The 22,579-nt window shown below is 39.4% G+C and overlaps 1 protein-coding gene across 1 annotated transcript in view; it reads left to right on the top strand.

Moving 5' to 3' along the window:
* Nucleotides 1–22,579, top strand: part of GREB1 (growth regulation by estrogen in breast cancer 1) — a gene marked incomplete at its 5' end in the record, with an annotated part of 52,053 nt that overhangs the window by 8,142 nt on the left and 21,332 nt on the right. The window contains 16 exons of the mRNA XM_009869506.1: nucleotides 720–845; nucleotides 2,697–2,819; nucleotides 3,672–3,809; nucleotides 3,981–4,166; nucleotides 4,719–5,069; nucleotides 6,273–6,401; nucleotides 7,923–8,048; nucleotides 8,509–8,706; nucleotides 8,797–8,977; nucleotides 10,806–10,998; nucleotides 11,564–11,700; nucleotides 13,133–13,472; nucleotides 15,660–15,775; nucleotides 16,490–16,689; nucleotides 18,008–18,097; nucleotides 19,223–19,839. Of these exons, the coding sequence (XP_009867808.1) occupies nucleotides 720–845; nucleotides 2,697–2,819; nucleotides 3,672–3,809; nucleotides 3,981–4,166; nucleotides 4,719–5,069; nucleotides 6,273–6,401; nucleotides 7,923–8,048; nucleotides 8,509–8,706; nucleotides 8,797–8,977; nucleotides 10,806–10,998; nucleotides 11,564–11,700; nucleotides 13,133–13,472; nucleotides 15,660–15,775; nucleotides 16,490–16,689; nucleotides 18,008–18,097; nucleotides 19,223–19,839 (3,251 nt within the window). The remainder of the gene's footprint in view (nucleotides 1–719; nucleotides 846–2,696; nucleotides 2,820–3,671; nucleotides 3,810–3,980; nucleotides 4,167–4,718; nucleotides 5,070–6,272; nucleotides 6,402–7,922; nucleotides 8,049–8,508; nucleotides 8,707–8,796; nucleotides 8,978–10,805; nucleotides 10,999–11,563; nucleotides 11,701–13,132; nucleotides 13,473–15,659; nucleotides 15,776–16,489; nucleotides 16,690–18,007; nucleotides 18,098–19,222; nucleotides 19,840–22,579) is intronic.

The raw sequence follows: 22,579 nt of genomic DNA, 5'->3' as shown, positions 1-22,579 counted from the left end.
CAGCAGGAAAACACACCGGCTTCCCACCTACTCTTACTCTTCTGTGCATGCGTGTTTGTGTCTGCTTGCGTGAGTGGAAGGAGAAACAGATAAGCACACCACCACATAAACTGAGTTGAAAACATTTAGAGTTATATTTAAAACCCCAATTGTACTTCCTAATGAAAACAACTCTTCAGTATCTTGTGACTGTTAACAGAGATTCATGGAGGTGAACTGAGGCAGGTCTCTCCTGATGGTTATATTGTCTCTCAGGTAGAAACCAGCAAATCATTAGTCTGTGTAACACCAATCTGGCATCGAGATAAACATCTGGTTTTAACGCAACATAGTTAAAAAGAAGCTTGGAAAGAGGATGTCAATGCGGAATGGAGACTTAGGAGGTTTTTAGTGTATTTTAAACAACTCCTCTCACTCTTTAACTTGTCCTCGAGTAAACCTCATGTAAGAACTAGGGTACCCAAGTTAGAAAGAATCTAAAGGATCTGACATATGTATTTAATTGCAGAATCAGATTTACCCAGACACTTAACTGGGAGTCACACAGCAATAACCTGGTATGAGATCAGAAGTGGGTTTGTTTTATTCAGCATTGCATTCACTGTGAACGGATCGCAATGACTCTATTAAAGTAAATGATCAAGTGATAAGTTTATTGTATCAACTGGATATCTTGACCTAAAAATGTTTAATGTAAATACTTGGTTTTTTCTTGCCAGCTGCAGCCTTAGATCATGTCCCTTCAACAGCAGCGTTCAGCTCGGCAGTTTATAATGGCAAGGAATCGCCTAAACAACAGATGGGGAAAAATAACCTATCTGCTCTGACAAGACCTTCGGTGTTAGGTATTTGTATAGATTTGTTGTTTAATAGTCCTAATTTTGTATTCCATGGGTGTAACAGAAGCATTGAACAAATGACAGTGAACAAATAAGAGTGAACAAATGATCGTGATTGCCTGTATGAATAGAAATTACTGCTTCCTTCTGTGTCCTTTCTGTTCATGACACTTTTTTTGGTGTTAATTTTAAGGCAAAAAAAATATTTATTTGTCATAACTTTATTACAATTCAGGTTCTTGATTGGAAGCTTTTTGTTATATTTGCAGTTCATTCAGTAGAAGTACATACTAAATTCTGAATCCAAGTTCTTAAAGAATGTGTCAGTTTGCATCAATCTCACCAACAGGTTTTGTGAGCGAAATTAAGAAAAATTTAAAAGTAACAACTCATAGGATAATTCCTGTGTCACAATTCACCTTGTGATGGAGAACTAGACATAGACAACTGGCTCCAAATTAAAGAAACTGACCTCACTGCACCATTATTGTCCCGATTTGTGTTGTTTTCTGTCAAAACTATATTCTGTGTCACTGGATTGTTTAAGCAATCAAGTTAGTCTTGACTATGGCTAGAAATGTGCTACAGCTCTATTTTAGAATAAACCTCTCCAAGTTTTCCTGCTGGCACCACAGTCAAATGATTTTTCTCTGCCCATTTCACTTCGTGACCTCTTTCTGCCACAGCACAACGTATTCTTGCCAAATCAAGAGATTACTTTCACATATCAATGTGTCTTCATTTTAAGAGTGTGACAGTTTCAAATAAAAACTTCCTTGCATTCCTCCCAGTATTTTGTGATTTTTGTCCCAGCACGCCAGTACTGGACAGATAAATACCGCCCCCACGTGCTAACAGTGTGAAGCACAGTCAGCTTTGGAAACCTTCCCCTGAAAGTGAACAAACTTACTCTGCATCTGATATTTTTTCAGATTTGTTTTTAATTTTAATATCTTTTGCAAAGCTAGACATCCTCTTTTTGATAACATTCTTACTATGTCTTGAATTTTATGTGCGACTAACCATTCCGCCAGGAGATACAGACCTGCAAGTTTGTAGTACTGCTACAACCTCTGCCTAGTCATGGCCAGAAATAGAAATAGCTCAATTGTGCAAGTTGATGAGCAATTCCTGGACGAACATTGACTCCCAATAATTAGAAATACTTGATGTTAGTGGAAGCTTATCATTCTAGGAGTTTTCAGGACTGCATAAGAAAAAAAGAAATTAATGAAAAAAAAAATAACTGTCAGGAGCTCATAGAAATCTGTGAAAAAAATATGTTTTTACAGACAAAGGTGTTGGAGCTGTGCTTGCATAGGAGGAAAGTGCAGAAGTAGCTCGTTAGGAGTTATTATGGAATAACATAGAACAAAAGGTGGCAACCAAAAAAAGTGGCAAAAATCCTGTGAAAAGGAAAATTGTTGAAAAGAACTCAAATCTTTATTAATATTACCCTGAAGCCCTTGAGAATTTTATTTTGCATGAAGTTACATGATACACTGTGTCATATGTTCATAAATAAACAGAACAAAATACTTTCAGTGTTGACTTCAAAATATTAACACTTAAAAGCATTCTTAGTACGTCTCATTCTTACTAAGTTATTCTTAGTACAGAGTAAACAGTGGAACAAAGTGAAGTCTACCTAGACAATTAAGAGTTCTCTATGCCAGAAAATTCCCAGCAGTTTAAGCAGAATACAGCAAAGTAAAATAAAAAACATAAAAAAATGGAGTTGACCCTATCACTTTACTTAATGCACACATTCAATTTATTAAAACGTATTGAATTACCATGCAGAAAAATGAATACATTTTATTCTAATATTTTTTCTGAAATATTAATATTATTCAGGCACTTTAACAAATTCGGGACCTCCAAAAAAGCGCCATAAAGGTTGGTCACCAGAATCTCCATCATCTACTGAAATGTGGAACTTGCAGCTTAACCCACAGGCTCCAAACAGAATGAAAAATGGTGAGCTACACTCAGGGTAACGATAGTGTTTGTTTTATTATTCAGCAAATAATGAGGAAAAAAGGTGATATTTATAAAGACACATGCAGATTCACATTAGAATTTTGAAAGATGTTTGGTATCTACATGCACCTGTTGCTTTGTTTCCATTCATTTCTTTCTGGGGCTCTGAGCTTAACTCTTGTTAGGGTCTAGTCATTGAGCCATTATTAACAGATCCCAAAAAGTGCCTGTGTCCATTTTTAGACACCAAAACACCTTCTTAGTGTTGTAACTCAGGTCAAGGTATCATCCATTCTTTCGATTATGTGTCCCACAGTATTCTTGGCACTTGGCTTCTGTAGTCCAGATAGAGACTAGTGTGACATGCAGGGAAATAAACCTGCTTTCCCCAAAATATTTTCTTTCAATGTACTATTCTTTACATTACAATAACAGTAAAGAAGTCATGACTGAGCTGATTGGAAAGTTGAATCTTTTCTTGCTGTAGCAAGAAATCCTATTTAGAAGCAGTGAATCTAAATACATCATACAGAACAAACAAATCATAACTATTTGTGCGAAACCGTGTAAGTCGCTGTGTTCTTGCATTCACATCTGGAACTTTTTTTTCACAACTATTTCAAAATCTTCGCATGTATGTGTGATGTTCAAGGTTGCAATATAATTAGTCCTCCAAGACAGTTAGCATGATAGTATATCTTGCAATAACAGCTCATGAAGTGTGTGATGTAACCAGAGAAAGCATTTAATACTGATACTAACAGTGAGTGTGAGATGATGTTGGATAACTTTTCTTCAAGGAAATCATTATTAGACCTGGTTCTAGTAACAGTATGTCTAAAATCTTAGATGGAGGAAGCCTATCATCTTTACCACATTCTGGTTTGGTGGGACCAGCCTCTTCGCCGATGGTGGGCTCAGGAGAACCAGTCTCGGTTCCTGACAACTTGCTGAAAATCTGTAAAGCAAAGCCAGTTATTTTTAAAGGTAAAAACTCCAACTCCTCAACAAGGCCTTAAACCTTTTTCTGTGAGAGTTGTAAAGATATGTCCTAAATGCTGCTAATGGTTTGAAAAGGTTTGCTATTAAAATTGTTTATTGCATACATGGGAAATGATGAAATGTATGTGATGCGTACAAACATTGTTTATTTTGTAGGTCATGGAAACTTCCCATATCTTTGTGGGAACATTAATGATGTGATAGTGAGTCCTTTATTGTACACCTGTTACAGAAATTCACAGTCTTTATCTAGAGCATATGAACAATACGGCGCCTCCACAATACAACCTATTTCAGAGGAAATGCAGCTTTTACTGACTGTCTACTACCTTGTTCAGCTAGGTAAGATTATTTTACATCCAGGTAGATTGCAGTGAATATATTACATGCTGGCAAATGAGAAAGGGAATATTAAGGCACGACAATATTAAATATCAGTATTAGGACCTACAACATTAAACAATATAATTTACGGTAATGAAACAAAGCAAAATAATTAGTTCTTTAAGACCAAATGCACTGAAATATAATAATGCAAAGTTCATTTTCTCCTATAAGCAGGGACCTCAGTAAGTGAAAAAATAGAAGAGCTGTAATTCACTGCTCTTGCATACAGTCTGTGGTTTAGAGGTTGTATTATGCTGAGACAGGCAGCATTTAACCTCTTAAATATTTCTAATTACTGATACTCAGGTTCCATTTAGGGCAGCTTTACCTGAATGTCACCAAGTCACTTCAAAATGAAAAAATATGGTTCACATTTGCTAAAAGCAATAGTCATGCATGCATAGATCTGAAACATGAGTATCTCTAGAAAAATATATGGTTTTAAAAAAAATAGCTTTAATGCAACAGTTTTGTTTAACGGTTTCATAACACTTAAATTTTTTCTAGCCTCTGACCAGGTCCCTTTGATTGAGGATTTGGAACAAATATTCATGCGTTCATGGCGGGAATCCCACCTGTCCGAAATCCGTCAGTACCAACAGGCTATTCCACAGACCTTCCCTCAAGTACCCGGCCAGATCGCCCCAGTGACTTCAGCCCAGCTTCCCTGGCTGGCCGGCCTCGCTGCCAGCTCCTGTAATGACAGCGTCCATATCATCGAGTGCAGCTACTCTCTGGCCGAAGGGCTTTCAGAAATGTTTAAGCTCCTTATTGAAGGAAAATTAGTAAAGACAAACTACGTGGTGATCATATGTGCCAGCAGAAATCGAGCCATTGATTCCTGCATCGTGATAACCGGTAAGATCCCAAGGGTGCATCTCCAGGCAAAACAGAGTAATTGAAGGCTCTGGGGAGTTTGGTTGGAGTTTCAATAAGCTGCCTTAGAAAGCAGAGCTTTGGCCAACAAGTAATGAAGGGGCCTTGATGAACCCAAGCAGATGCTGCCACAGTTGGGTCTCTCCCCAGCAAATCACAGTCTGCCTCCATTACCCATTTGCTCACGAAGGCATCTCAGCCAACACTACTACAAACAAATTACAGGGAGTTACAGCACACATCGTGCATAAAGCGCTCCTGCTCTCTGGCACCAGGTATTACCGCGAGCAGACAACCGAATGTTTTCGTAGCTTCTAAAGGAAGGTCATAGAATCATAGAATAGTTTCAGTTGGAAGAGACCTTGAAGATCATCGAGTCCAGCCTGTGTCCCAGCCCTATCAACCTACTAAACTATGTCACCCAACGCAACATCCACCCGTCTCTTAAACACCTCCAGGGACGGTGACTCAACCACCTCCCTGGGCAGCCTGTTCCAATGGCTGACAACCCTTGCAGTATAGAAATTCTTCCTAATATCTAACCTGAACCTCCCCTGGCACAATTTAAATCCATTTCCCCTCATCCTATCACTCTCTACTAGGGAGAACAGACCAACTCCCGCCTCTCTACAACCTCCCTTCAGGTAGTTGTAGAGAGCGATGAGGTCTCCCCTCAGTCTCCTCTTCTCCAGGCTAAACAGCCCCATATCCCTCAGCCTTTCCTCATAAGACTTGTGTTCTAAGCCCTTTACCAGCTTGGCAGCCTGACTCTGTACCCTCTCCAGCACCTCAGTGTCCCTCTTGTAGTGAGGGGCCCAAAACTGGACACAGCACTCGAGGTGAGGCCTCACCAAAGCTGAGTAGAGGGGCATCATTTGCTTTGACAGCCTGTTGAGGGCTATGCTGATAAATAAATTATTTGAATAGCTACTCAAAGATTTGTTATGAGTGGAAGATGATTGACAATTTCTTTGACTATATATGGTCTTTTGATATATTCCTTCAGTAAATATTTTCTAACCTGGGAAAGAAACACAAAGAATTATAAAGCATGAAACTATCTCACGGGTGTCTGGACTCATTGCTGCCATTTTTGTTTGTGTGATATTCATTTAGCTGCTGAGTAGTATTTTTGTTGACTTAGAATGTTTGAAGTGAAATCAAAATTACTTTTTTGTCTTCTAGGAAAGTATCAGGCAAGAGTTCTGTCTGAGAGCATGCTCACTCCTTCAGACTACCAAAAAGAAGTTAACTATCAGCTGGTCACAGGGAAAGTGGAAACTCTGGGATCCTTCTTTAGCACACTTTGCCCAGGTACCTAAGAAGTTATAAAGAGGCATGTTTCCAAGTCCCTGAAACTTTTAAGTCAGAGAAAATAGCTGTGCTTTTTAACGTTCCAGAAGCAAGATGTGCTTTCACAACTTTATTCTGCCTTTTTTTATATTTCTAATAATATATAAAAAAGGCAGGATAAAGTTGTGAAAGCACATTTTAATTGAAATTCTTCCTAAAAGTGTCAGTTTCTAAAATGTCTGAGTTTCATAAAAAATATTATTCTTAGCTATGCAAGAGTCATCCATATACTATGCAAGTCCTTACCCATATGAATGTATAAATTCTTTTGCCCTAAGCTCAGGAGTCATTTAAACCATGATAGAACAGAGTTGTTTTATCAAAGGTAAGATTTGCCTTTTCAACTTACTGTGCTGTGACCTTGATCACAGTACATGGGAAAGAGAGGAAAACGGCAGAGAGCCAGGGTTACTGGATCGGTTTTTTTAACAGAGTATGCTCAGGATTATCACAGGCAGGATTATCTGGTGAGAGATCCAGACACAGGAAGAGTTAAAGCACATCAGACAACTAGAACAATTGCAGCATATTTGTCAGTGTTAATGGGACATCGTGATCCCCTTTGCCATTCACGTTGCATCTGTAAATCTGTGTTTAGATTTCAGGAACCCTTCTGGTGGTGTCATGATATTTTGAGTGGTCACTTAAGAGGAACTTATAATGCTTGAACCACCATGAAGTGTTTCTGCTCTAATTATCTTCAAAGCATGGTTCTCAAAATCACGTTTGCTATTGCTGTTGTTAATGCAGAACACGTAAATGAGCACCCCAAAACCAGTTGCCATCTCTATCCACTGGCTTGCACTTCACAGGGCAGTCCCTGCCTTTCTGAGCTCAGCACAGACACGTTCAAAAATCTTTTCAACTCCTGAGAAAATACCAGGTACTCAGGATAGGCATATTGTGTTTTCTACATAGATTTAGTCTGTAAGCAGGGCCCCTGCTGAATAGAATAGGATATTTTGGCAGATATGCACCCTTCAATAAAACATACCTTGCCTTTTTCAGCTTTGTGTGTAACTACAAAACTCAGAATTCTCTTCTAGCTTTATAAAGAATTATTTTTCCTTCTATCTCTCAAAAATGCTAAAGATTTAAAAATATCAGATTTCCCACAGCTTCTTGTAATCCTTGTTGGTGAATAGTATTGCTCCAGAGTCGGAATATAAATTAAGCCAGTTTCACATCTGATTTGCATCAGGGCCTTGAGGCTAGTTTTCTACCGTCCTCCATAAATGCCCTAGCCAGTGGTCTGCAGAAGTGGCTTGTCACTCCCTGGCCTGATTTGCATATTATTAGTGATACGCTGTAAGAACAGATGCAATAGTAAGTAATGACATAAAACATAAAGCAGCCAATAAGCCAAGGGCAGGAGAACTAGCTAGCATATATAAAGCTTTTCAGATTTGCAAAACAAAATCAGGATGAAATGCAGCTTTTCTTGACATGGATGTTTATTCCACTATCCTTTCAATTTAACAGAGGGTGACATTGATCTTTGGCTGGAGAAATTTTATCAGGAAAACCAAGGGCACATCTCTTCATCAGCTTCTGCTTCAGCAAATAAACCAACAGCACTGAATGGAACTGGAACAGCTCTGTGTACAAGTAAGTAAGGAGGATTTTCCAATGAGGAGATAGAATAGGGTACTTGAGAGCAGGTCTCTGGGTGTGCAGTCAGATCCATCTGGGCAGAGTCCTGGGCTCTTGAAGGCAAAGGTCCTGAAGAAAGCAGCAACTCATGTCTTGGGATATTCATATTTACAATGGTGGATGTTCTGCTTCATTCCACTGCGTACTGTAGCCTTTGAAGCTCTAAGTCTTTACTTCTGTGGCAATAGAATGCTGTTGCACAAATTCACTTTCAGCTCTCAGTCATTTAAGAGACATAATGTCTAAATGCAGAAAGATTTCTTTGCATATTCTGTATAGATATTCATAAAGTGGAACTCCTGTTCATAAGCAAAGCACCTTAAAGAGTAGATAACTTATTCTTTGCCAGACTCTAACATTTTGCATTGGATTAGACTTTGGGCATGTATCTAAACAGAATTTTGCCTTTTTCCAGGTTATGAGATTGAACGACATCAGATTCGTCCATTCCAGCTAGCAGTGGCTCAGAAATTGCTGTCCCATATTTGCTCAATTGCTGACTCCAGCACTCAAAATCTTGATTTGGGTTCCTTTGAGAAAATTGATTTCTTGATTTGTGTTCCACCCTCCGAAGTGACTTATCAGCAGACTTTGTTTCATCTCTGGCACTCAGGTGCTCATCAGTTAGCTTTATTTTAGATTTACAGGACATTGTTAAGTGCATTTCTATCTGGAAATATTTACAACTGTTCCATTTCTTTAGGTATTTTATTAGAACTTGGATTAGAAAAGGAACATCTTACAAAGCAGAGGGTGGAGCAGTATGTTATGAAACTAGATGCAGAGGCCCAGACTAAATTCAAAGTATTTTTACAAAACTCTCTGCAGAATCCACATACACTGTTTGTCCTAATCCATGATCACGCACACTGGGATCTAATGAGGTAAGAAAACTGTAACCTGTTTGTAGAGAGATTATTATTGTTTGCACTAGCTCTCAAGATTAACTTTCTGATTTCCTTCATCTTTGTTTGCATCTTTCTGCTAACTTTCTCTTCCCATGCATTGAATAAACATGTTTTCTTTTGAGGTCCCTCATGACTTATTCTTATCCTGCGTATTATATTATGCCTCAGTGGAACATTACAGCTTTTCTTGCTCACCATTCTTATCTTCTTTCAGCCACAGCTATTGTTTTTTTGGCTGGTTGTCATTTGTTCAAAGGAAAGCTTCCTGTGAAAGTACACAAAGCTCATTATCCTCTATCAGTGTCCTCTGGGCTGTGAAACACGCAAAAGCCCGCCGCAGTGAGCAGACAACTGGAGAGCCAACACTGCTGCTTATGTTTTTAACTGATCGGAAATTTTCCAATGCAATGTGTTTTTCGACCCAGAATCACCGATTCGTGGAAATCAAAAGTTTCTGTGGATACCTAGTAATGTCAGGTAGATTTGCCAGGGAAGCAGGGAGGTTTCTGTCCAATATTTACCAAGTTCCCCATCAGCTTATTTGCATAACTTATTGCTTCCCTCACAGAGCCTTGTTTCCTTGGCTTCTCAGCAATCTGCCTGCAGAGAAGTTGGGCTGCTTTTGCTTTCTTGCTTCTGAGGCACTGGGGAGCTTGCAGATCAAACTGAACTCCAGAAACACCAACATATTCCAATTTTGGAAGCACAGAGTGTTTCTGAAACCAAAAATGACTGAATCTTGCTTGTGAATGAAATGGCAAGGTCTTGTCTTTCCCATCAGTTAAGAATGATGGTTTTCACCAAAACTTTGATTTTGCATGTGAGGGTTTCCTGTTCAAATCCTCTCTATCTTAGGAACTTACTTTACCTATTAGAGCTGTAATGCCTTTAAGGCATTTATTCATATCACATCCTTGAGTGGTAGGGAAATACCTGTATTGCTACTTAACTCTGATATTTTTTCATCTTACCTAATAATGATATGTAAATGACAAGTACTTGAGTGGCCATTCTGCACAGCAGGATTCATGCCAGCCAGCTGAAGCCAGTTAAATGAGGTGCCTAAAACAGGAGTGTAGTTTCCTGGGATTGCCCACATAGTCACAATAGAGACATGGGCATCTTTCAAGGCTGGTTTAGATCATAGGTGGACACAACCAATTTCTATAGTTCACTTATCTCTCTCTGCTGGTGAGAGAAGTTAGGCTTGTAACTTAGTCATTGTAAGTAAATGCAGGTAGATTAAATTGCATGAATTTGGACTGAAGTTTTACACTGGAGCAAGGAATGGACTGTAGGTGTTCCATGATACTGGCATTTGCCCTGACAATAACTATCCTTCCCTTTCGTAATAGCTCTGTCACAGGTAGTTTCCCTCTGTTTTTCTGTCACATCGACTCACTGTCTGTCATTTTCTATCTTGATTTTTGTAGATAAGAATTAGATATTCTTAAGGGCAGCACTAACAATGTGGCCAAAGTTACTACAGGTCTACGTGTCTATTGGTAGCTGCCAAAACATCAGCTTCCTTTCATCCTTTTTCTGTCATATTCTGGTAGCTGCAAGGGACTGGTAATTTGCTAGCCAGGGAGCTTCTCAGACTTACAGAAATTTTCAGCTGCAGTGAAATAATCTGTGTTTCTTCTTCCATCCTTCTATGCAACAAAAGCAGGGCAAAGAAGAGAGTCCTGAGTTCCTTGTACATGTTTATCTTTAATTTCACATCCAGGTTAAAGCCATTGCGCTGACACAAGTGTTCCCTTGTGCTGATCACTTTGGAGAGTTTTGGGTTTCTTTTTTGCAGTGCTATGAATAGCCTTTATCCTCAAACAGAACTGTCTACAGGACTTGTTGATAGACTGTTGAACTGCAGGGAGGTGAAAGAGGCGCCAAATATTGTGACCCTCCATGTGACTTCCTTCCCCTATGCGCTGCAGACTCAGCATACTCCTATCAGCCCTTACAATGAGATCCACTGGCCTTCTCCATACAGCAATGTAAGCTGGATGCTTTGAGGTGCTTTTGTGAGCTTTTCATAAGTTGTTTTTACATTTACATACTTGATGAATCTGTGGAGGCCTCATGAATTTTGTAAACGAGGATGAAGTTTGCATGGCATCTTTTTCTTGTTTAGTCTGTGGCAAGTTCTTTTTCCCTCTGCTAATCCTGTAATTTCTTTTTTTTTTCTTTGTTTAGCTCTGCTAAAAATCTTTGAATTACATAAATGGAAAACATCTGAAAATCTGTCTCTAGTGCATTACTGGATAAATATATGTACTTACATGGGTTTTCTTTGTATATGTGCTTTTTTATTCCATAAATAGCTGTTCTGTCTGTACATGTGTATATGTGGGGGGAGAGAGAGAAACAAGGAAAAAGTGGGTCTTAGTTCTATTCTCTAAAAAAAATTAATTCTGTTTCTTTTTTTCTTTGTTTTAACACGTCTGAGTAGATGTATGCTTATGAGTGAATGTGATTGCAAATGTATCAGATAACAATGGTTAATCAACTGTAAATGAATAATTGATAGACTTCATATTTTTATTGCTTCGTTCAATTTAGGGTGTAGATTTATACCAGGAAAACAAGAAATATTTTGGACTGTCAGAATTCATTGAGTCCACCCTCTCTGGACATAGTATTCCACTGCTTCGGTACGACAGCTCTTTTGAAGCGATGGTCATGGCTCTGGGAAAGAGGTATGGTACTCTGCCTTGTTTTACACAGGAAATTTAGGAGCTGCATTCTAGTGACTTGGATTACTAGCTAGAAGCCTGTTTGGTTTTTATTTCTCACTGTCCCACAGACCAGCTGTGTACACAAGGGTGTTTTACTCATTCTTTTCTTCTTCTATATTTTTTGTATATATGTAACATGATATCTAATGAGTATAGACCGCCTCTTACTACAAACACACACACACACACACTTTTTAACCCAATTTAGAGTGTGTTCTTGTGACCAGTAGCTGCTTCTTTCCATGCGTTGCCTGATCTAGTTGAGACGCGTCACTGCCCATGACAGAGAGGTTGGATTAAATGATCTCTAAGGTCCCTTCCAGCCTAGGCCATTCTATGACTCTATATTATAATAATATATCAATGCATCATCATGTAATTTCAAAGATGTTATTACTTTTGTCCAACGTAATCACTTGCTGACTCAGGCTGATTTTGATGTATAGAATTTGTGTGTACTGCACTTGGACCACAAAGAGAAGTAGAAATATCACTGTGGTTTGTACATGTAAATCAGCAATAAAAACTTCAGAGCATCATGAGAACTTGAAAGTATATAATCAGTTTTCTTTGGTCCCTGTGGAGCAAGCCTAGGATAACAGCAAAAGAGAGTGACACATTGTGTGCATGTGCGCAGGTGTGGATGAACTCTTTGGGACCTGTAAGAAGAATGAGACAGGACAAGTTTAACCTTATGAATTCATATTGCTACCTGGGAGACTGAGCACATTCACACTTACCTGCTGGGGCTTGCTTGGGGTGCTTTGGAGCTCTGATCACACATACTAAGCACTTTTTTTTCTGAGCAAGCCATGGTTCCTCTTTTTAATGTGGACCCGAGTTTCTTTTATGTGAAAACCAGAGCACAGGAAGCTGTTACATATCCACATCTTTCCTTGGATTGTGGATTGAGACAGGGTGTACCTAGGCCTGGGCACTTAGAGTGCTCGTATTCACCTTACGTATTCAGTCCTTTTGAAAACAACAGTAAGTTGGTTCAGCGCTTCAGAACAAAACAAGAGAAACACCTCGTCTCCCCTCCTGCCCCTTGAGAATAATAAATAATGAAGAATACTGTTGTCAGTTGACTGATGATATTACTGAGTGCCTTAGCGAATATTCTGCAATGAAAGTCTTGGTAACTTAAAGTGATGCAACCTTACTGAACTACTTGTTTAGTAAATCTTTACTAAGAAATGGGGAGACAACATCAGTTCTGACTGTGAAATGATGCCTTGCAGACTGTCCAGCTGCAATTTGGTGAGATTCTGTTGTATAGTAGATATGAAGGATTGTTTACAGGAGAAAATCCTGAACTTACTGAATTTTGTAAATATCAGCTCTTTAATTTTGGACTTTAATATTTCACTATTTAATTCACCATTTATTTTAGGTTCCCCAGATTACACAGTGCAGTGATAAGGACTTTTGTCCTCATACAGCACTATTCTGCAGCTATGATGGCAGTGTGTGGTCTTTCCCAGATGAAGAATTACACCTCAGTTGAAACTCTGGAAATCACCCAAAACCTAATAAACTCTTCGAGACAATGTCCTAGTGGTCATGGCCTCATGGTAGTGTTGAGAATTCCATGTACTCCGCTGGCTGCAGTGGCATATGAACGTCTGTATAATGTAAGGGAAAGACTAGCCCTTGAAGATAACTTTGAAATAATCTTGGGAAATCCTAATTCTGGAATCACAATAGGGAAGCACTTTGTGGAGCAACTAAAGGTAACTTGCAGAATGACTTATACTGGGAAGTTTCAGTAGGTGGGTAGATGGGGAGGCTTCAGTCGTAAGAGTTGCGATCATGAGCTGAAGTGTAGGTCTTACTAGTAAAAATAAAAACTACCACAAGGAGCATGGCTTTTGTCTTCCAGACATACAGTCTGTGACACCTACTGTTCTACCTCCAGTTAATACTTGGTGGAATATTAACTACTATGGCTAAAATATGACTTCCAGCATCAACCTTCCCAAAGAGCTGAACTGCTTTTATGTACAGGGACCATGAGCAATAAGGAAAAAAGACAAATTGTCACAGCTTTAGCAGAATTTTCCCACAAAATCAGCAAAGTGCAAAAAAGATTTTGATCAGTCACCAGTTAGAATTATATTATTCTTGTCGCCAGCAGGTGGCATGAAGGCACCAAAGCGGTGATGAGTCCTAGACCACTGCGGTATTCGCAGCTCAGGGGTTTATGGACTAAGTTATGTCCTTTATGTCCAGAGTCGTGGGTCATCTGTTTAACAAAAGCCTCTGATACACCCTCATCTGATCACCAAAGCAAAAAATGTATTTACATTCTTGGATGGTGTAATGTGTTTATGGTACACTCTGTACTGTGTCGGATTCCATATATGTTAGATGAAGTAATCTGAGATCCAGAGCCTAACGCTGATCTCATTCTGCTATGAATTAGGTGTAACTTATTATGAAAAATCAATGTTAGTTCTGAATCAATCCTTGTTGTCTCCTCTGACATGGATAGCAGTGGTACATGCACAGCTGTCAGAGTCAGAGCCTGAGTCATTGTACTGTTGGTCCTACTGTGTACTCCTCATCTGCAGCAAAAAGGACTGATTGATGTGAGTGAAGCAGTATAGCCTGGGACTAAACAGTCAACAGGAGAACTGGTTATCAAATTTATGAATTTATCAGAGGTTATTAATTTATCAGGAATTATCAAATTTATTAATTTATCAGGAATTATCAAATTTATTAATTTATCAGGAATTATCAAATTTATGAATTTATCAGGGGTCCTGGTGCACAGCAAGATGACCGTGAGCCAGCAATGTGCCCTCGTGGCCAAGAAGGCCAATGGCATCCTGGAGTATATCAGAAGGGGTGAGGGTAGTAGGTCGAGAGAGGTCCTCCTGCCCCTCTACTCTGCCCTAGTGAGGCCACATCTGGAATATTGTGTCCAGTTCTGGGCCCCTCAGCTCAAGAGAGACAGGGAACTGCTGGAGAGAGTCCAGCACAGAGCCACAAAGATGATGAAGGGAGTGGAACATCTCCCTTATGAGGAAAGGCTGAAGGAGCTGGGTCTCTTTAGCTTGGAGAAGAGGAGGCGTAGGGGTGACCTCATAAATGTTTATAAATATGTCAAGGGGGAGTGTCAGGAGGACGGAGCCAGGCTCTTCTCAGCGACATCCAATGACAGGACAAGGGGCAATGGGTGCAAGCTGGAACACAGGAGGTTCCACAAAAACATTAGAGAAAACTTTTTCATTGTGAGGGTGACAGAGCACTGGCACAGGCTGCCCAGGGAGGTTGTGGAGTCTCCTTCTCTGGAGACATTCAAAACCTGCCTGGACGTGTTCCCATGTGACCTACTGTAGGTGATCCTGCTCTGGCAGGGGGGCTGGACTAGATGATCTTTAGAGGTCCCTTCCATCTGCTGACATTCTGTGACTCTGTGAAAACTGATATCTACGGGGGAGAGCAGAGGACTTCAGAGAGTAGAAAGTGAGAACAGTGGTATGTCTGTGTTGAACACTTCCAGCTTTTCCCTGTTCCAAGATTTTGTTTCTAGATCATATTCTTCCTTGGACTCAGACATCCATACATTATCTGCCACAAGAAGCAACCCTCTGTACCTTCTCTCCCTCAAAGTTCCTATTCAGCTTTACTGGCCATCTGTGCCCTGGCCTCAGTGCTATGCAGCTGAGAAGCTGGGAGGCTTTTCAGACTGAAATATAGTGTCCCAATCTCCTCAGACTTACAGCAGACAGATTGCTCCCTGTAATGCTCCAGTAATTGTGCAATCTACATATGTTGAAATTGGCTCCGCTCTGTGGCTTCCACTGGTGGAACATCCATCCAAATAGATTTATATAATGGATGCTAAAATTATATGTTTTTTTCATCTGTTCCATATAGGTGTGTCCAATAGTGTTTTTTACTTCATACAGGTCTGGCAGAAAATTGAAGATGTAGACTGGAGGCCACAGACCTATTTGGAATTGGAAGGTTTGCCTTGTATATTGATATTTAGTGGTATGGATCCACAAGGGGAGTCTTTGCCACGGTAAGAAGATCCAATATTTTCCCAGTGGCAGTTTTTTATCCACTCCTTACCAACTGACTCAGGATTAACTGTGTAATTACCTGTGGGAGAAGAAAACAGATTATAGATTTCAGTGTCAAGATGTTTCTTTTCCATTTATGGCCAGTTTTTTACATCATAAATACAAATCCCATATTATTTGTAATAACTTCCTCTTTATAGCAAGATAGAAATAGCTCAGAAAATATTACAAGAACTGTCCGAGATTAAAGGAGAGAATAAGGGTATGAAAAAAGAAAAGTATGGCTACTTTAGATACCTTGGTGTAGGTGAGACATCTGCATGATGCTGGCATATGTTCTACAGGATGTGTGGAGAGATCAGTGCCTTCTGGAAGGGCAGCTGGAAGCCAGACAGAATGCCCCGGGGCACTAAATGTTCAGCTGAATCCCATGCTGAGTGTCAGACCTAGAACCCCAGTGACTGTTCTTTTTCTTGTGCTGATGTTAATATTCAGTGCACTAGATTAAGGGGCAGAACTGGATTAAAAAAAAAAAAAGAAAAGTTTACGCACCGCAGTAGTAAACTTATTAAGCACAAAAGATATTCTGTGTTCTGTCTTATCCGTACTTCAGTTGGATCATGAAAAAATTCCCCTTTGGCTAGTTTTTTAAAAGAAATAAGTAAGTAGATTACAATGAGTTTTCACACAAGCCCAAATTTGTTTCTCTCCAGATCACTGAGATACTGTGACCTGCGTTTAATAAATTCATCTTCTTTGGTAAGGACAACCTTGGAGCAAGAACTTGGTTTGGCAGCATACTTTGTGAGCTCAGAAATTCACACAGAGAAAGCAGTTGTGAATGATGTGTTAGAAAGTGACCCAGAGAAACTAAGCAGCACTGATAATGAAGATGAAGAAATAGCAACGGAAGGTATTGTTAGTAGTGATAATAAAAGAAGCTGTAAAATAATTGACTTGTATTACAAAAAGTAGGATTGTATGGATACCTACACTGTGAGGGGTTCTGGAATTAGCTTTACTGAGTGAGCTCGGCGTGTCAGTTTTCCTTCATCTCAAGGAAGCTGTGTTTTCTCACCCTCCCTCCCTGGGCATTGCAGCTGCTGCAGCATTTTAATCTCTTGCAGTCCTACTGCTGCATCTGTTCTCCCTCCCTCTAGTTTTTGGCTCCCTTCTTCCCTCTCGGGTAGCCACAGAGCAGAGCTCAAGTGGGTACACCCAGTGCTGCTCACCGTTGGGAATGCTGAGCTGTGCTGCCCTCTCTGCAGCAGGCGTGTGCTTCGCCAAATGGGAAGCAGTGACTTGATCCAGTCCCTCACAACTCTACTGAACTGTCCCTGACTGGTGCTACTGAACCTGTGCTTACATACTGACAATGATGAAGATTCCTACCAAGAAAACTGTATATAGTAGTCTCTAATTTGTAAGGTATTATAGTATGGCTAGAAAATAGATCTGAATATAGTAACTTCTGAGTATTCCTTGAAAATGTGCGTGAATTCAAATTGACAGCATAGAGTTGGCAAGTTTATAATTTCTTAAGAGACCAATTAAGAAAATATAAATGTGGAAACAATAATTTACCCAGCCACTGTTGTGCATTGGTTTTTTTTTGTTATAGCTGATGAGCTTTATCAGTTATCAAGTTCTTTACTTTTCTCTTTACTGTCTACTGTGCCTTGTAACTGTGGAGATCAAGGGATTTTATCCACATAGGTTATTTAAACCTCAAACTGCTTGCTTTCATTTTCTCTCTCTACTCTGAGAAGGAAGAGAGCTGGTTACTATTTGCCTAGTAAGTCCTTACTCATTGATAATAAGGATAGCAGGACAAGAAGATCAAAAATATGTACTTTTCATAGAGTAATTAAATATGTGAGATCATAGTCAGACTGTCTACAATAGAGGCCTATGTTAGACATGATGAGTACTTTCATCCCTTTATTTGAGTACACTGGGATTGAGTGTGAGCTGAGTCAAAAGGGCACCTAAGTTGTTAGGTCTAGAAATTACTGCCTTCTGGCTACAACATTCATTTTGTGAAAGTATTGCAGCTCAGCATAATTAGATTAGACCAAAGGCTGATCCAATATTGCATGGGAGGAACACTCTCCATACTGAAAACAGCATCAGAATGAGGACAAAACCCACACAATGCAGCTGTGCCTTCTTTCAGGCTTCCTTAAATTATATTTTATTTTTCTTTTCCCTTACTATTATTAATGCAACAGGTTCTACTTCAGAAAAGAGAAGTCCTATGAAAAGAGAAAGATCTCGTTCTCATGACTCTGCATCTTCATCTCTCTCTTCAAAAGCTTCCAGTAAGACCTTAAGATCATCTCTAATAAGTTGCATTTGGGGCATAAAATGACCTTTTATTCAGCTTAGTAGATATATAATAAAAGACATAAATCTCTAAAGTTTTGGTAAAGCTTAATATAATGCGATCACTGAAGATAACTTAAAAAAAACCCCCAAGTATCAGATATCTGAAATATAAAGAATAAGGTAGTTTATGATTTAAAAATGATCATAGGGTGGAGTGACTAAAGCAGGCACTTCTTTAATGTGTGCCACTGAGGTATAAATCCTCAGTGCTGTGATGGCTGAGTGTGTTCACTGAAGCTACAAAAATTTATGAAAAAGAAAACATGCTGCTTCTACTCTGAAGACTGTGAAATATTTGCATGTCCTCTTTGAAATTCACTAAGCATTAAAGATGCTCAGAACCACTTAAAACAAGGCCTTAAACTTCCAAGAAATCTTAGCAATTGGAATATGTAAGGTAAAAGTGTTTCACCTTCAGAAAATCAGCAATTAACTGTGGGGTCTATCTGCATGACATATTCAAGGCCAACATTCGAGAATTCAGTACGTGCTCTGAGCTGGCCGGAGCCATACGAAGGCATTAATGCATTATGCAGTGACAGGGACTTGAGAGCTGGTTTTCATTAGAGCAGGCTGAGTGCTGCAGTGACGTAGGCACACAAGTGTCGGATGAGAGCTGACCCAGAGGACTGTTTCTAGATGTCAGTCTATGTAGACATTTCTGCAGTCTGATGGTGTGATAGCCTGTGAGTACTGGTTTTCTTATTCTCTCTTAAACAACGGTTTCAGTAATTTTGTGCTTTTCTTGTGTGATGAAACACAAGAACACCTTAAGCAAGGGATGCGTGAGGGAAATAGAGGACAGGACAATCAGTGACATCTTTCCTATGCATTTCACTACTATAAAAGGCACTTTCTGCATTGACACAAATACTCCAAACTAGTCCCATTATGACTTCCTGTACGAGAAAGGTGAAAGCAAGAACAGGAGTGGGGTTGCAAAGTTTGATGATCTATCTAAATTATTTTTTATTGTTTTGTTTTGCTTTGTTTTGTGTAACTACAGCATTGACTAGCAGAGATAGTTGCGCTATATTGAAATACAAATTTTGTTTTAGTTACAGCATTCTGCAGTGAGTCGTCTCCTCCTTTAATAGCAGCAGGGGATACAGCAAAATCCCCCCACCAAGTCCTAAGCAACAGCACAGAAGAAACTACAAATAACTATGAAAGACAGAAGCAGAAAGTAGACAAGGGGGAACAAACAACAATCAGCAAACACTTACCACCAGTAACTGAACAGCTGGATACGAAACAAAATATAAAAAGTGCCCAAATTTCCATCACCTCCTCCTCCTCCTCACCTTTCTCCTCCTCTTCTTCCTCCTCAGCACCTACTCATAACTCCTTCATCCTACAGACCTCTCAATGCTCCATGACCAAAGCATCAAAACAGCCTCCCATAGTTTTCCTGCCCAAACTGGTCTATGACATTATTACTTCTACAGACAGCAGTGGACTTCCCAAATCATCTTCCCTCTTGCCTTATCATTCTGTTATGTGGGCGAGTTCTTTTCGTCCTCTTATGAGTAAGATGATGACTTGCACGGAGCAGTCCCTATACTACCGCCAATGGACGGTTCCCAAGCCAATCCACATGGACTACAACAATAGAAATGAGGGCAGAATGGACACCTTTCACCCAAGGAGGCTACTGCTGAGTGGGCCACCACAGGTATGTAATAAGAACAAGATATCATAATTGATTCATTTTGGTTAATTTTATCATAATCTCAGAAAAAAAAATACATTAGTTACTGTTAGTCATACTCAAAGGGTTTTTTTCTGGTGGAGAGTAAATTGCTTATATTTTATTTCCTAATCTCTTCTAATAGAATAATCTTCCTTTCTTTACTATAGCCTGAGTTCAAAGACAGTGAAGCCGTGGCAAGGTTCATTTTCTGTCAATCTCTCTCCATTAAAATGTTGTAAAAGATAGTTTGTTCAAGAGATAGATTTCATGTATAATTTCAGTTTGTTAAAGTTGAATACGCATTTACGCTTTAAATAAAGATTAAAGATCTTCACAAATCCACTTTCCTATTATCAATCTGAAGACAACTGGGAGTTTGTAATCAAGTTATTTTCTCTGTTTCCTCCACACAGCAGACAGAAACCAAAGCTGTTGTAAATAATACATGCAGTAAGTCCAGTTCAACATTAGCAGAGCTGTGTTTACAAGACGAATAGCTGACCTGAGAGTTTTTAAATAACTTTGAAAAGATATATGAAAATGCGTGTAGTTCTGAGAAGTTCCTTCTCTAAGAATCTAGAAGAATCTCACTTATTTCTTATCAAGGTATCTCCTAGTTCAATGCATGTTACGTGCTAAAGGCAATATTGTGCCTCTCGTGCTGAAGTATGAAGCAACAAGTCAGGAGACATCATGCCTACTGAAAGCATATATATGCCTGATGAACCTCAGCAGTCAAAAAGTATAAATCCAAACCAAGACAAAGACACGTGCTTTCAGTTATTATCATAGAGTGGCGTAGGCTGGAAGGGACCTTAGAGATCATCTAATCCAACCTCCCTGTCATGGGCAGGGACACCTCTCAACTAGATCAGGCTACTCAAGGCTCCATCCAACTTGGCCTTGAACACCTCCAGGGAGGGGGCAGCCACAACGTCTCTGGGCAATTTATTCCAAAGTCTTGCCACCCTTTTACTGAAGAACTTCTTCCTAAGGTCCAGCCTAAATCTATTCTCCTTCATCTTAAACCCATTTCCCCTTGTCCTATCAGTGGACACTCTTGTAAAAAGTCCTTCCCCAGCTGTCCTGTAGGTTTCCTTCAGGTACTGGAAGGCAGCTATTAGGTCCCCCCGAAGTCTTCTCTTCTCCAGGCTGAACAATCCCAGCTCCCGCAGCCTGTCCTCGTAGCAGAGGTGCTCCAGCCCCTGGATCATCCAAGAATTCATCTAAAGGGTTGCTGGCTTAACTTGCTGCATGATCCACTCTTCTAAGCTGATCAATTGCAAAAGGAAACTACATATTGCTATGTGTTGAATGACTGGATTTTGTTGTACACCCAGATTTTTGGTGCAGTAGAGTAGAAAGAATATAAACGGACTTTTCATATTGGGACTTCCTGCAAATGTTACTGTAATTCATAAAGGATTCCAGAAAGTATTCTGATGAGCAGTTTTTCACTGTCCATTCCTCTGATCTAAATGTTCCATGTTTGCTAAAGATGCAGGCATTATGTGATCAAGAAACTGGACTTCATACTCAGCTGCAGCATAAAAACAAATATATAAACAGAGATGTTCATTTCCATCTCAAAGAAAAATATAGGCTGTGGCATTTTTTTGTTATAATTTTGCATGTATACACATAAACCTATGCAAAGGTACTATTCCCAAATATTCAGATAAGCTGATAAGTAAATATTTCTTCAGTATTCATTTGGTTATTGGTCACAGATGTGAATCTGTGATTCTCAAAACAGTCATTCAGAGACTTCTGCGAGCATACTACACACCTATGAGAAGGTGTTGATGTTTCACACACTTGATACTTTGCCATTTAATTAATCATAATTAAACAGGCAGTTTATTTATTCATTGACTCAATTCCACATTATGTTATTCACCACTTTGCAGTATCAAACCTTTTTGTTTCAAATATTGAATAGGACTCCTGTTGACCCCCTGTACAGCAGTAAATTTCAGACCTGATATCATTTCTTTTACTTGAAACTCCATCTCTTTTCCAGCTATCTCCACGATGCAGGTTATTTCCTAGTCCTGTATTGGGTCATACAGTTGAATCAGTTCCTAAAGGAAATTTGTCACATGTTTATTCATTTTACATTGCTCAGTTCTTAATGAACAGTATACTTGCCTCACACAGAACAAATTCCCACACATCAGATTAGGAGTGTCATGTCTTCTTAGGGGTATGTATTCATTTTGATATGTGGAAAAAGGCAGTAGCTTTGCTTCCTTTACTGTTTAACTTCCCAAAATACTAAAAACTCCTGTAAATTAAACAAAGAGCTGTAAAAGTATGTTGATTGCTTATGGATTTAAGGTTTATTGGTTTAAGGTATAAATTTCTTCTAGGGAATAGCTACAATAAAATATACAGAAATTAGAATTACCCTTCTCTTCTGGGGAAGAATTAATTCTACTTCCTGAAATAGATTTTACTCACATGTATGCTTGATAATACTAACAAAAAATTGTGGTCAATGATTCAATGTCAGAGTGGAGACCAGCAATGAATGATGTTCCTCAGGGGTCAGCATTGAGACTGGTGCTAACATCTTTGTTGGGGACATGGACAGCGGGATCAAGTGCACCCTCAGCAAGTTTGCCAATGACACCAAGCTGTGTGGTGCGGTCAACACACTGGAGGGAAGGGATGCCATCCAGAGAGACCTGGACAGGCTGAGCAGGGGGCCCGGGCCAAC

The sequence above is a fragment of the Apaloderma vittatum genome, unplaced genomic scaffold (assembly GCF_000703405.1).
Source record: "Apaloderma vittatum isolate BGI_N311 unplaced genomic scaffold, ASM70340v1 scaffold3865, whole genome shotgun sequence".
Taxonomy (NCBI): domain Eukaryota; kingdom Metazoa; phylum Chordata; class Aves; order Trogoniformes; family Trogonidae; genus Apaloderma; species Apaloderma vittatum.
The sequence above is the reverse complement of the archived record's forward strand: the minus strand, read 5'-3'. Positions and strand labels throughout refer to the sequence as shown.